The 12,244-nt window shown below is 38.4% G+C and overlaps 1 protein-coding gene across 10 annotated transcripts in view; it reads left to right on the forward strand.

Annotated features, from left to right (window-relative positions):
* PAM (peptidylglycine alpha-amidating monooxygenase) overlaps positions 1-12,244 on the forward strand; it is a 369,904-nt gene that overhangs the window by 158,885 nt on the left and 198,775 nt on the right. For all 10 annotated transcript variants that reach the window (XM_069088092.1, XM_069088091.1, XM_069088094.1 and 7 more), the window contains one exon: positions 9,125-9,212. In XM_069088092.1, coding sequence (XP_068944193.1) covers positions 9,125-9,212 — 88 coding nt within the window. The remainder of the gene's footprint in view (positions 1-9,124; positions 9,213-12,244) is intronic.

Here is a 12,244-nt window from a genome sequence, read left to right on the forward strand (position 1 = left end):
ACAGTACTCGTACAGTACGAGGATATGGTGACTTAGAATTCCTAGGGATTCTGGAAATGTGGCCTAAATGTTCCTATTATCTGAGAATTGAGGGCATTAATACAATTCTAACTTAGCAAATGCATCCTAATAAATGACAAATCATTCAGAGAAAACTGCATTTTGAAATTCTATCTAAGTTAGCTATTTCTGTTACCTTTATTCCTAAACCAGATTTTCTTTTTGAAGAACTTAATTTTTCACATTTCTTTGGGCATTTTAAATTCTTAAAGTAGTCAAAAAAGGACAACTAGGTGGCACAGTGGATAGAGTGCCATACCTAGAGTCAGGAAGACCTGAGTTCAGGTCCAGCCTCAGACACTTACTAGCTGTGTGACTTTAGGCAAGTCACTTAACCCTGTTTGCCTCCGTTTGCTCATCTGTAAAATGATCTAGAGAAAGAAATAGCAAACCACTTCAGTATCTTTGCCAAGAAAACCTGAAATGGGGTCAGGAAAAGTCAAACACAACTGAAAAGTGACTGAACAACAAGAAACCAATATCCTTCATTGACTTCTGTTGATGGGGATCGGGATCCCAATAGGTTCAGCAGGAATTATGATCTTATGTAAGGACTATGTAAACTAGAGTGTTGGAGATGAATAGAGAGAAAGGAATACATTTTAGAGTTGTTGTGAAGATCAGTAAAACTGAATAAGAGGAGATGAAGCCTGGAAAGGCTCAGCTGCTGCAGATGCTTATGGGAGTCCAGGAATGTGATCAGGTGAGAATTATGTCTTTGTCTCCTTTTTACTTCCTTGGTTTAGTTTTGTCCTGTCTTAGATTCATTTGCACAGTAGATGCAAAGCATGTTGGGTGCCTAAGAAGAGACTGCAAGGAATCAGATGCAGTCAGTTCAAATGGGGCTTCTGTCACAGAGCTCCCCTGAAATGAATTTGTGAGGATAGAATAACTCAATTGAGATTAAAGAAGAGAAATGTAAAGAATTCCTTCCCTATGCTAGAGTGAGCTCTCTGTTGAAGAGTCAAATCCCAGAAAACTAGAAATTCTCATAAAAATAGATTAAGCCTGAGGGCACTAGCTAGACAGCTGGGGGTAATTCTGTTCCTTGGTTTAAGAGCTTAATGCCTCAGGGAAGGAATCACCTGCTTGAGCTGAAAAGTCTGTTATAGCCTAGAGCTGAAAGGAATAGACAGAGACCCTTCTTTAAAACAAAGAAGACTTTTCCATTTTCCTTTGGGGTGCTGGGGTGGGAGGGAGAATTTGAGTTAGTCCAATGCTTGAATGTGTTAATGGCTACCTCTTTTTTGAAAAAGCTGTGGAAAGACTCCAGGCTTTAAACTAAAAGAATGTATATCAGTTTATTCTTCTCATGATAAAGAGATTTCACTGTAGTCAAGAAGTCCAACATCTGTAAAATGAGATTATAGTGGTTGACTTCTAAGGTCTCTTCCTGCTTGAAATCTGTAATCCCATGTGAATCTGTAGCATCAAGGTGAACTATCATTGAGAAGTTTAAAGATTATGGGTTTGGAGCTAAATTTCATGTATGTATGAATAATAATCCAACTAGCCTGTATTTTAACCAAGGACTAAGTTGGATGCTGCCTGCTAGAGATGGGTAACAATAGTAGCTAAGGTAAAAGTAGATGTTCTGTCTCAGTCTATGAGACACTGAAATTTATGGCAACACCATAAGAATGAGTGAAAACCCCCTGGAATGCCCAGGGAGCTGAACTTTGGTCACCTGGAAGTGTGCCCAAGAGTCTCAGATGTTCACAAAATGATATGTCACTAACATGTGCAAGCTTTGTTGTATTAATTGATCTTATGTACTATAGTCTTTCCCATATGATTTGTGGCAAGAGCTGATGAGTGATGAAAAAACACAAACCAAAAGTCAAGGTAGGGGCCTCTGCAGCTCAAGCTTTTTTCTACATAGGAACACTTTACTACTGAGACAATAGCTGAGTGGATCTATGCAATAGAACACTTCTGACTATAACTAATCAACACGTTGTACGAGGAAGAAACTGGTGCCACCCAAGGAATTATGCTCTATGGCTACAAAGGCATTACATGATAACTTTAAGCACTTGGGTCAGAAGAGGATATTTGAGCTATTAAGATTTCACTGGTTCACAATGACAGATCATTTACATGGGTGGGAGGCATTTCAGGACTAGTGATAGGACAGAGGAAAAGGGCTGAGATATAGCTCATAGGGTATAATTGAATTGGTCAGCCAGCATCAAGACTATGAAGAAAGAGATACTAGAACAGAGATAATAAACACAAAGAAGAAACGTTAGACAGTGTTGAGTACAAAGAAACTCTAGAGTAGGGGTGGGAAACTGCAATCTCAAGGTTACATGTGAACCTCTAGGTCCTCAAGTGCTGCTCTCTGACTGAATCCAAACTTTACAGAGTAAATCCCCTTAATAAATGGATTTGTTCCATAAAACTTGATCTTAGTCAAAAGGCAGCACCCAAGTGCCTAGAAGGCCACAGGTTCCCTACCCTTGCTCTAGAGAAATAAAGCAATGATTGAAGGATAGGAAAATGTGATCAGAGGAGTCGTGAATCCTTGAGGTAGAACAGTTACAAGTGAAGATCAGGAAGTGTAAAATTGCTGTGCTTGGCTGAATTGGAACAAAAATGGAAGTTATGGAGTTGAAGAGCCTGATGAACTGAAGGGCCATGGTGTTCAAGAACACAGTGCAAGGATCTATACATAAAGAAAAGATTGGGATGGAGAGCAAGACCTAGTTACTGAATTGTTTGAGGAAGAATGAAGAATTATATGGAAATCTACTGATGATATGCCAGGATTTGAAACTCCATGACACCATTTGCTAATGAACACTTATGCCAAGACTGGTAGAATCCAGTAGGTTGATTATCATGCAAAAGCTACCCAACATTTCAGTTTCCATATGAAATTGAAAAGACTGGTATATTTAGAAAACAGGACTCGTCTCTTCAAAAATAAAATAATAAACCTTTAATGAATGGAAGAACATTATGAATCCAAGATCCAAGTTAATTTTTTTTGAGGGGGAAGAAAAGGCAATTGGGGTTAAGTGACTTGCCCAAGGTCACATGGCTAGTAAGTGTTGAGTGTCTGAGGCCAGATTTGAACTCAGGTCTTCCTGACTCCAGAGCTGGTGCTCTATTCACTGTGCCCCCTAGCCACCCCTGTCCAAGTTAATTTTGAAAAGTAATGGATAAAGATAAAATTGTTTCGTCTCCACCAAAACAAAGAATCAAACTAACAGATTTGAAATGAAGGTAATACAATTATATGGTGAAAACACAGATCTTAATTAGCTCCCTACTCTGGTTTTCATGAGGTCCCTTGAGAAAGACCTCACACAGCAGGTGTGATGGTGCAGGAGAGGAAAAGAAAATACACACATCTAGCTACCTTGGTGTGCTCCTGGAAATCAACCATTCTAAAAGAAATGGTAGAAATAAAGTTTTTCTCCAAAGAAGTTGAAGTGAAAAAGAAATGAACTTGAGGATTGGGGAAGAAGAGAGGAAAGTCTCCTTTATTTTAGTATTTGCCTCAAATAAAACAATGTGGATATAGTGTTTCTTTAAGAATGATGTCTGGAAATTGCTTTTTATTAGAGCTACTTCTTGAACTGCAATTTGAACTATGATCCTGCCTGGTATATAATCCTTTGTTCAGCCTCCTTGATTCTACCTCTGTCTTTAATAGGACTGAGCCCTCTTCTGAATTTACTTTTACTTTTTTTTTTTAATGAATCAGCTAGGCCCCCCCCAAGCCTTTACTAAGAACACCCCCAGTTCTCTGGTTATTTGTCCCCTCTGAAATCTATTGGCTTGCAGAGTAAAGATGCCAGAAATCTAATAACTGAATCAAGCATTTGTAATGGATGGCTGGAGCTGCTTTCTCAAATTATGAGCATTAACTCTTATGTCAAAGATTCATTTTCATCCAGTTCAGAGCCTGTCTGATTAGAGAACCCTTAAAATCCACAAAATTCCTATCCATTGCATTTCCATACATCATGTAATAAACTTCTCATAGATGTGCCTCAGATACTAAAGGCCTTTCTCCTGATTTTTGAAGCATGTTATCTTACATTTCCAATTTCTGTTTAATCACATAGGGCAGCTAATAAAATGGTTAATCCTTTCATTTCATGACAGACTAAATCTACTGACCTTTTTTTAAATCCTAAATTCAGTCAATATTTACCTGGTTTCCACTATGCAAAAGACAACATTGAGTATTAGTGTAATGGTAATGGTAATTAGAAGATCTTCCCTTCCCCTTAATAGGCCAAATATAATCGCATGAAGCCTGTGGTAGGAGGAATTTGCAGAATAGGTGGAGCAGAGTCCAGAGGAAGCTGTGAGTCAGACCAGTTAGAGCTGGAGGGAGGAAAGGATACAGGCCAGGAGACAGTTAGGTTTAGTGTGGCTCCCTGATGTGTTATGGTATATTAACTTCTTTGTTACTGTGATGGATTTGGTTTTCTGGTGTTGGGATTTGGCTTTCTGGTATCAGAATAAATGTTTTGCTTCTGACTTTTATATGAAGAGTCTGTTATATTTTGTGATTCAGAACTGCACCAGCATATTCATAGTTGCCATCAGTGCTGTGAATATTGTGTTGTCAATACACCTAGATAAGCAGTAAGTCTTGGAGTCAGGAAGAACTGGATTCAAGTCATGCCTCTGACACGTGGGCAACTGTGTGATGATGGACAAGTCACTTAATCTCTTCATGTTCTAGGCAACTCCCTGATGCTTTAAGTTATATACAAGACACCTAGCTACATAGGTAGAGGAAATTTTCATCCTTCAAATTCATTTCAATGATGAGCAATCACAACCTAAGACCAGAAAACAAAACAAGACAGAAGCAACCTACTGCTATAAGAGGAGTGGTTTAATTAAATGAATGTTAGATTTGGATTAAGGATCTTATATGTGATCTAAAATGGTTACATTAGATCTCACCTACCTTCACTCTTTCCACCATTTAATCCTCTACAAAACTCTCCAAATCATCATTTTAGATCAAGGGCCCATCATATCATTCCCCTATTCAAGAAACTTCATTCTCTCATTGCCTTTAGGATAAAATTTAAACACTACATCTTGGCATCTCTTCACAATCTGTCTCTAGCTTACTTTTCCAGATTTATTTCACACATTCCCCAAACATGGCACTCCCTATCCAACCTCTATGACTTTGCATAGCCTGTCCCTGGAGTGTACTCTCTCCTCACCTAACTTACAAGCTAATTGTGAGGCTCAAATGAATAATGTATGAAAAAGTGTTTTGTAAATGTGAAAATACTATGTAAATGCTAGTTATCATCCTTATTATCATCAATGTTAGTGTTAGTTTACTTCAAGAATCAAAGTCATACAATTTGAAAGTTGAGAAAGATCTTGGTAGCCAACCAAACATAAAAGGAATCCATACTCCAATATACCCAACAAATGATCAGCTAAACTGCTTGAAGCCCTCCCTCCAGAGAGAGCTCCCTACTTCTCAGGTCAGGCCATGCTACATTTGAAAAATGCCAATTATTAGGAAGTTTTTCCTGACATTGAGCCTAAGTTTGCCTCTTTTACAACTGCTATTCACTCTCCTATTTCTGCCCTCTGGGGACAAAGAAAACAAGTGAAATTCATGCTATATGTGGCAGCCTTTCAAATATTTGAAGACACCTGTCTTTCATAGGCTTCTTTTCTGCAGATGAAATAAACCAAGTTGCTTCCACAAATCCTCACATGCTGTGGTCTCAAGGACCAAGGTAAACGTCCTCTTTGCCTTCCCCTAGAAATACTCCTTTTTATCCATATCCCTCCTAAAGCATAGGGCTCAAACCAAATAGTACTCCAGATAAGATCTTACCCTTCCCCATCTTGACCTGCTGGTGAACAAGTTGAACTGTATATTGTCTTCTTTTCTTGAGTCCTTTGTGCCTTTATTCTATTGAAGCTCTTGCTTCCTTCCAAACCTCATGTCTTGTATTACTTCCACCATCTACTGCCTTCACTCCTACTCAAGTGTTGCTCAACAAATTGAAGAAAGTCATGAAACCATGTTGACTGGGAACACTTCAGGTTCATATAACGTAATCTCAACTGATCCTTCACAAAATCTATTCAGTCCTTTTATACCTCTCTAATGGATTTACTGTCCCATTTACCACAGCTTTCCCAAACCTTTTCATCCTTCCTGAAACCTCTCATGACTCCCCCTACCATCATCCTCTCATCTGAGAACCTTGCTTCATATTGCACTGAAAAGTCAGGCTATTTATAGAAAGTTCCTTCTTCTCTATTCTTTATCTCACAGCACTCAGATTACTTTTGCCACTTTTTCTTTCACCTCAGTTTCACATAAAGATTTAGCCTTTCTTCTTGCCAGGGCAAGTCACTCAGTAACACAAGAGATCTCATTCCATTCTGTCTTCAGCAAATTGCCTCCTCCCTACTCTCTTACTAATACTTAATTCCCAGCACATCTCCCACCCACCCCTCACCCCTGCCCAGCCACCCCTCACCCAGTGGCTGTATTCCTGCCTACAAGTATGTCCCTGTTTCCTGTCCTCAAAAAACTCACTTGTTTTTCCCCATTGGGTTGTAAGCTCCTTGAAGGAAGGGATTGTCCTTTTGTAAATTTATATCCCAGGCTCTCACACTGTGGCTGGCACAGAGCAGGTACTTAATAAATGTTTATTGAGCTGAATTGAGCTTGATCTGTCCATCCCCTCTGGCAATTATCCTGTATCTCTTCTTCCTTTTATGGCTAAACTTGAGAAAGCTGTCCACACAGTAGATGCTTCTCCTCCCTTTCCTCTTGCTTGCTTCTAAACTCTATTATCTAGCTTCTGACTTCATGATTCAAATGGAACTGTTACTCTCTCCAAAGTTACTAATGATCTCTTAATTTCCAAATCTTATGCCTTTTTCTTTTTTATCAAAATTGACTTCTCTGCAGCCTTTGACAATGTTGATCAACCTTTTCTCTTTCTTTTCTCTAGGTTGTTGTGACACTTTCTGTTTTGTTTCTCCTACTAATCTGATCACCCTTCTGTTTCTTCTGCTGTATCTTCATCCTGTCATGTCCACTAACCCCGGTGTTCCATGGGGATCTTTCTTGGTCCTTTTTCTCTTCTCCCTCTATGCTGTAGTACTTGTTGATCTCATCTGTTTCCATGGTTTCTTTTCCAGTCCCAGCCTCTTAACTGACCCCCAGTCTTGCATCTCCAACTTCCTTTAGACATCTCAAGCTGGATAGCCTATGGATATCTTAAAATGAACTTGTCTAAAAGAACTCCTAATCTTGCCCTAAAATCTTCCCCTCTTCTTTTTTTTTTAAGCAGTTGGGGTTAAATAACTTGCTCAAGGTTACATGGCCAGGTGTTTTGTGTGGGTGCTAAGTATCTGAGCCGGAACCAATCCCAGGTCTCCCGACTCTGGGACCGGTGCTCTTACTCACTGCCACCTGGCCGCCCCCTATCTTCCCCTCTTCTTAACTTTGCTGTTACTGTAGAGAGTAGCCATATCCTCCCAGTCACCCAAGCTTGCAACTTTGGTGTTATCCTTAACTCTTCATTCTCCCTCCACTCCCTCATATCCCAATCCTGTCATTTTCACCTTTATAACATCTACCTTCTCACACTGCAGCCAGGCTCTCATCACTTCACTCCTGGACTATCGAAATAGCCTTTTGTTTGGTCTCCCTGCCTCAAGTTTCTCTCCCTTCCAATCCATCTTCCACCCAGCTGTCAAACTGATTTTCCTAAGTTCATGTCTAATAATATCAGCTTCCATTCAGTAAACTCCAGTAGTTCCCTATTGAAAGCACAATCAAACAGAAAATCCTGCTTGGTGTTCAGAGGCCTTTATAACATAGCTTTCTAGTCTTCTTACACCTTACTCCCCTACATGTACTCTTTCCTCCAGTGGTACTGGCCTCCTTGCTGTTTTTACACAAGCCACTCCATTTCCTGACTATTTTCACTCACTATCCCTCATGCCATGAGGCAAATAATACTGAAAAAAAATAATAACAATCGGCCTAATTGTAGACTCATCAGATCAAATCCAACATTTATGATTTTTTATAATTGTCTGTATTGTAATTCTACAAGGTTATATATATATATGTATGTATATATACATTCTTTAATTTCTTCACTTTGAAGAGAACTAGTGAGATGTATGATTCAGTGAATGAGTTTCAATCACCTTTCAAAACAAAGTACAGAATACTTATGCAGGAAAATAATTTGACTCTTGAGTATCTGAGACTGAGTGTCCTTCATACTCTTATTCATCTTGAGGTTGTGTGATATTGTAGAAGGGGTACAGAATATGGATTAAGAAGGCCTGGGCATGATTTCTGGCTGCTACTTACTATATGTGTGACCTTGGGAAAATTATTTTACTTCCCTCTGCCTTAGTTTCCCCACTTATAAATTGACTATTGAGTTTCATTTCTAAAATTTCTTCTAGTTCTAGATCCTATTTTATGTATATGCACACACATATGTATAGATGTATGCACACACATATATATGCATACATTTATACGTATATATTGGTGCCATCTATATGTTGTTTTTTTCTTATTTAATCACTTTTTCAAAGTATATCCTAGTGATTGATTGTTAAATGAAAATTTCAGATATATTGTCTTAACCCTCATCGATGACGTTTTAACCATTCATTTTTGGTTCTATTTCATTGTAATGTTTTATTTGCATGGTATATAGTTTTATGTCATTCCGTATTATATAGTGACCTGACAGGGACAGTGCTATCAAAGAATAGGCTGTAGGTAGCAGTACTGCATTATTGCTGTGCCTTTAAAAGTAGTCTGCTCTTTATATGCTGAGAAATTATTTCATATGGAGTCCTTGGAGGCCAGTGAGTCTTTGCTCCTTGCTGTTTCACAGTTTATTACCCTGTTATAACAAATTATCAAGTTATGCTGAGTATAGGAAACACAAATATTTTACACTGCTAGGAGCCATATAATGAGAGCACTGTATTTCTTCATCATATTGCTATGTTAGTTCAAGGACATAACTCATTCATGCCTATTTCTCATTTTGTCTTGTAGTTGATTTCAAGCCTCGTGCCAGCATGGATACTGTCCATCACATGCTACTATTTGGATGTAACATGCCTTCCTCCACTGCAAATTATTGGTAAGTTCAAAAATTTATTATGTACAAGTTAGATTTAACCATATGATTTACAACTAATAATTACATTTATACTGTCTATAACAAAAGCATAATCATAGTAGTTTGTTTTGTTTTGTTTTGTTTTCTAGAAGAGAAACATTTTCTTTCTAATGTGGTGGCGTACTTTGTACTTTGTTAGCATAAATCAGAAGACAGCAAATTTATAGTAGGGGGATAATTTTTTAAAAGGCAAAATATTTCACATACAACCACATTATAGTCATACTATTAGTATTTATTTTTGGAAAAACTACATGACAAACATATTATGAATTTAATAATGCTTTTAAATAAATTTGGATTTTATAGTTAAGCATCTACCATATGTGAGTAACTATACTAAATGCTAGGGTTGCAAAGAAAGAAAAAAAAACAGTCCCTGTTTTCAGAGTGTACAAGAGAGACAATAGGAAAACAATTAAGTAGAAATAAGATATATAACAGGATAAATTGGAGATACTCTCAGAGGGAAGCCTTTAATATTAAGGAGAGCTGGGCAGAGTTTCTTTGAGGAGGTGGGATTTTAGCCAAACCTTGAAGGAAGCCAGGAGGCAAAAATAAGAAGGGAGAGATTTCCAGGCATGGGGGACTGCCAGTAGAAATGCAGTTAAGAAATGGAGCATCTTTTGGGAGAAACTTCAAGGAGACAAATGTCAGTGGATCACAGAACCTGTGGAGGGACAGTAGCCTATAAGAAGACTAGAAAGGTAAGACGAGTCCAGGCTATGAAAGGATTCAAATAGAGAATATTATATTTGATCCTGGAAATAATGGAAAGCTACTGGAGGTTTGAGTGGAGAATGATGGAGGAGGGGAGTGTGACATGGTCAGATCTATGCTTAGGGGGAACAGTTTGACAATTTGATCAACTGGAATTGGGAGAGTATGTCAGCAAGCACCCTAGCATACCCAGGATGGCCACTAGCACAGGTTCTTTGATCTGCTTTTCTAAAGGGAAGCAACTCAAAAGGGGTTAACAATCTTAGTTTAATCAAATATATATCATTTACCTAGTTCAGAGGAAAAAGTCAGCACCCTGAACTTCAGAGAAAATACAAACAGAAATTACAAGCAGACAAAAAATACAGACAGAGAAAATAACACAATTCAGCAGACAAACAGACAGGGCTTCTAGCTGTCTGACCATTACATACATATAGTGTTAATTACCAGAGAGAGAAGCACCAATATCTGGGTTTTCAAAGCAGGGTTAGGGTGGGGGGTCGGATGGTATCAATAGCTGCCCAAAGTCTCATCTGGCCAAATCACACAACTCTCCCCACAAATGAGACCCAAAGCCAAACCTCACCTCAGCCTTCTCCAGGGTCAGAGAAAGTAACAAAAGGTGGACCTTCCTGAAAAACAAGCAAGCTTCTCATGTTGTGCTCCAAGTGAAGCCCATTAAGGGGCAGGGAAAATCTTCAAATTCCCTTACTATTATATTGAGACCAACCAGTAGGCTCTATAGACAGGGGTGAGGGCCCTCACATGTGGCCTTCTAGGTCTTTTGACCAAGTCCAAGTTTTACAGAACAAAGAATTTTATTAAGAGGATTTGTTCTGTGAAGTTCGGATTCAATTAAAGGGCTGCACTTGAGAACCAGTAGGGTCACATGTAGCCTAGAGGTCGGAGGTCCTCCACCCCTGGATACTCTACATGTATTTGAAAAATAGTATTATGTGTACCAGTCAATTGGCAATTTACTAAATACCCACTATATGCTAGTTCCTTGTTAAACATGTCATTTATTCAGCTTTTAGAAAGTCTGTTTATGTATTTATTATACAGAGTCATTTGATGAGCTAACTAGTGCTATTTTACAGATGCTGGGCAATAACTCTTCTGCCCCCACTGATTCACAGCACACAGGAAAGAAGATACTGACATAGAAAACATGGATCAATGTTTGGAATTGCCTTTTCATTCAAATTTCACTTTCATTATACTTGTCTGATTATATAGAGTATGAACCTCTCCAAATCATATTATGTAGTTAGCAAAAGGTCACAGTTTTTATAAATAATAAAGTATCTTACAGCAGGGAAATTGATATTTTAAATTAAGCCATATTCTAATCTGTATCATTAAGAATTAATGGTATAATTTTTGCCAAGGTAGATGAGTCTGATCCTTATTTCCCACCTGCCCCCCACTAAATAGCATAATAATAAGCATAACAAATAAAGTAATTAAGACAAGAAGAGAGGCTATACCATGTATCCCATGAGGCAAATAATATAGGAAAGAATAACAGCAGGTCTCGTTGCAGACTCATCAGATTGAATCTGGCATTAACAACTTTTTCTTAACTCCTCCAGGCAAATTTCTTGTATGAATTTCTCAAATGTGGCATTCAGGTTATTTTTTTCCCATTTTGTTTCTTATTCTCTATCTAACAGGCCTCCAGGGTCCATAGCTCCTTCAGCATGGACCTGTGATGTCTGTCTGTCTGCCATAGCCTGTCAAGGTCTACTCAGTGCTATTCACTTAGCCATCCCTTACCTTTTAAATCACCTTTCCCTTATGGTTTGAAGAGACAATCCACTGAGGATGGAAGAAGGATGCAGAAGTGCAGGGAAGAGCATAACCTAAAAGTGAAGACAGGGGGCTATAGGTGAGAGGGATAAATTGAAGGTAGCATCCATACCCACTTTCCACATGGCAGCCTAGAACAATGAAAAGGACACTAAATAAACCAAAAAAAGAAAAGGTAACAACTGTAAAAGGAGAAAGGAAGGGAACTTCTAGCAAGATTGCTGGATGAAGTTTAAATCGAGCCATCATGCATTATAGTAAGGTGGTTGAGGAATGCAACAATTAGAGCAAAAGAATAATAATAACAAGCAGCAAAGAGGGAAAAGAAAGGAATAGAAACTGATAAAAAATCAGAGAAGAGGAAGGAGCAAACAAAGAAGAAAAGGAGCCAATGAAATGAATAAATATCATAGAAGCATAGAAACCATTGAGAAAAGGGAGAACATTTCAGTGAATTC

This window comes from Petaurus breviceps, unplaced genomic scaffold (assembly GCF_028583685.1).
Source record: "Petaurus breviceps papuanus isolate PSGF00001 unplaced genomic scaffold, PetGlider_PUasm1.0 184, whole genome shotgun sequence".
In the NCBI taxonomy this organism is placed as follows: Eukaryota; Metazoa; Chordata; class Mammalia; order Diprotodontia; family Petauridae; genus Petaurus; species Petaurus breviceps.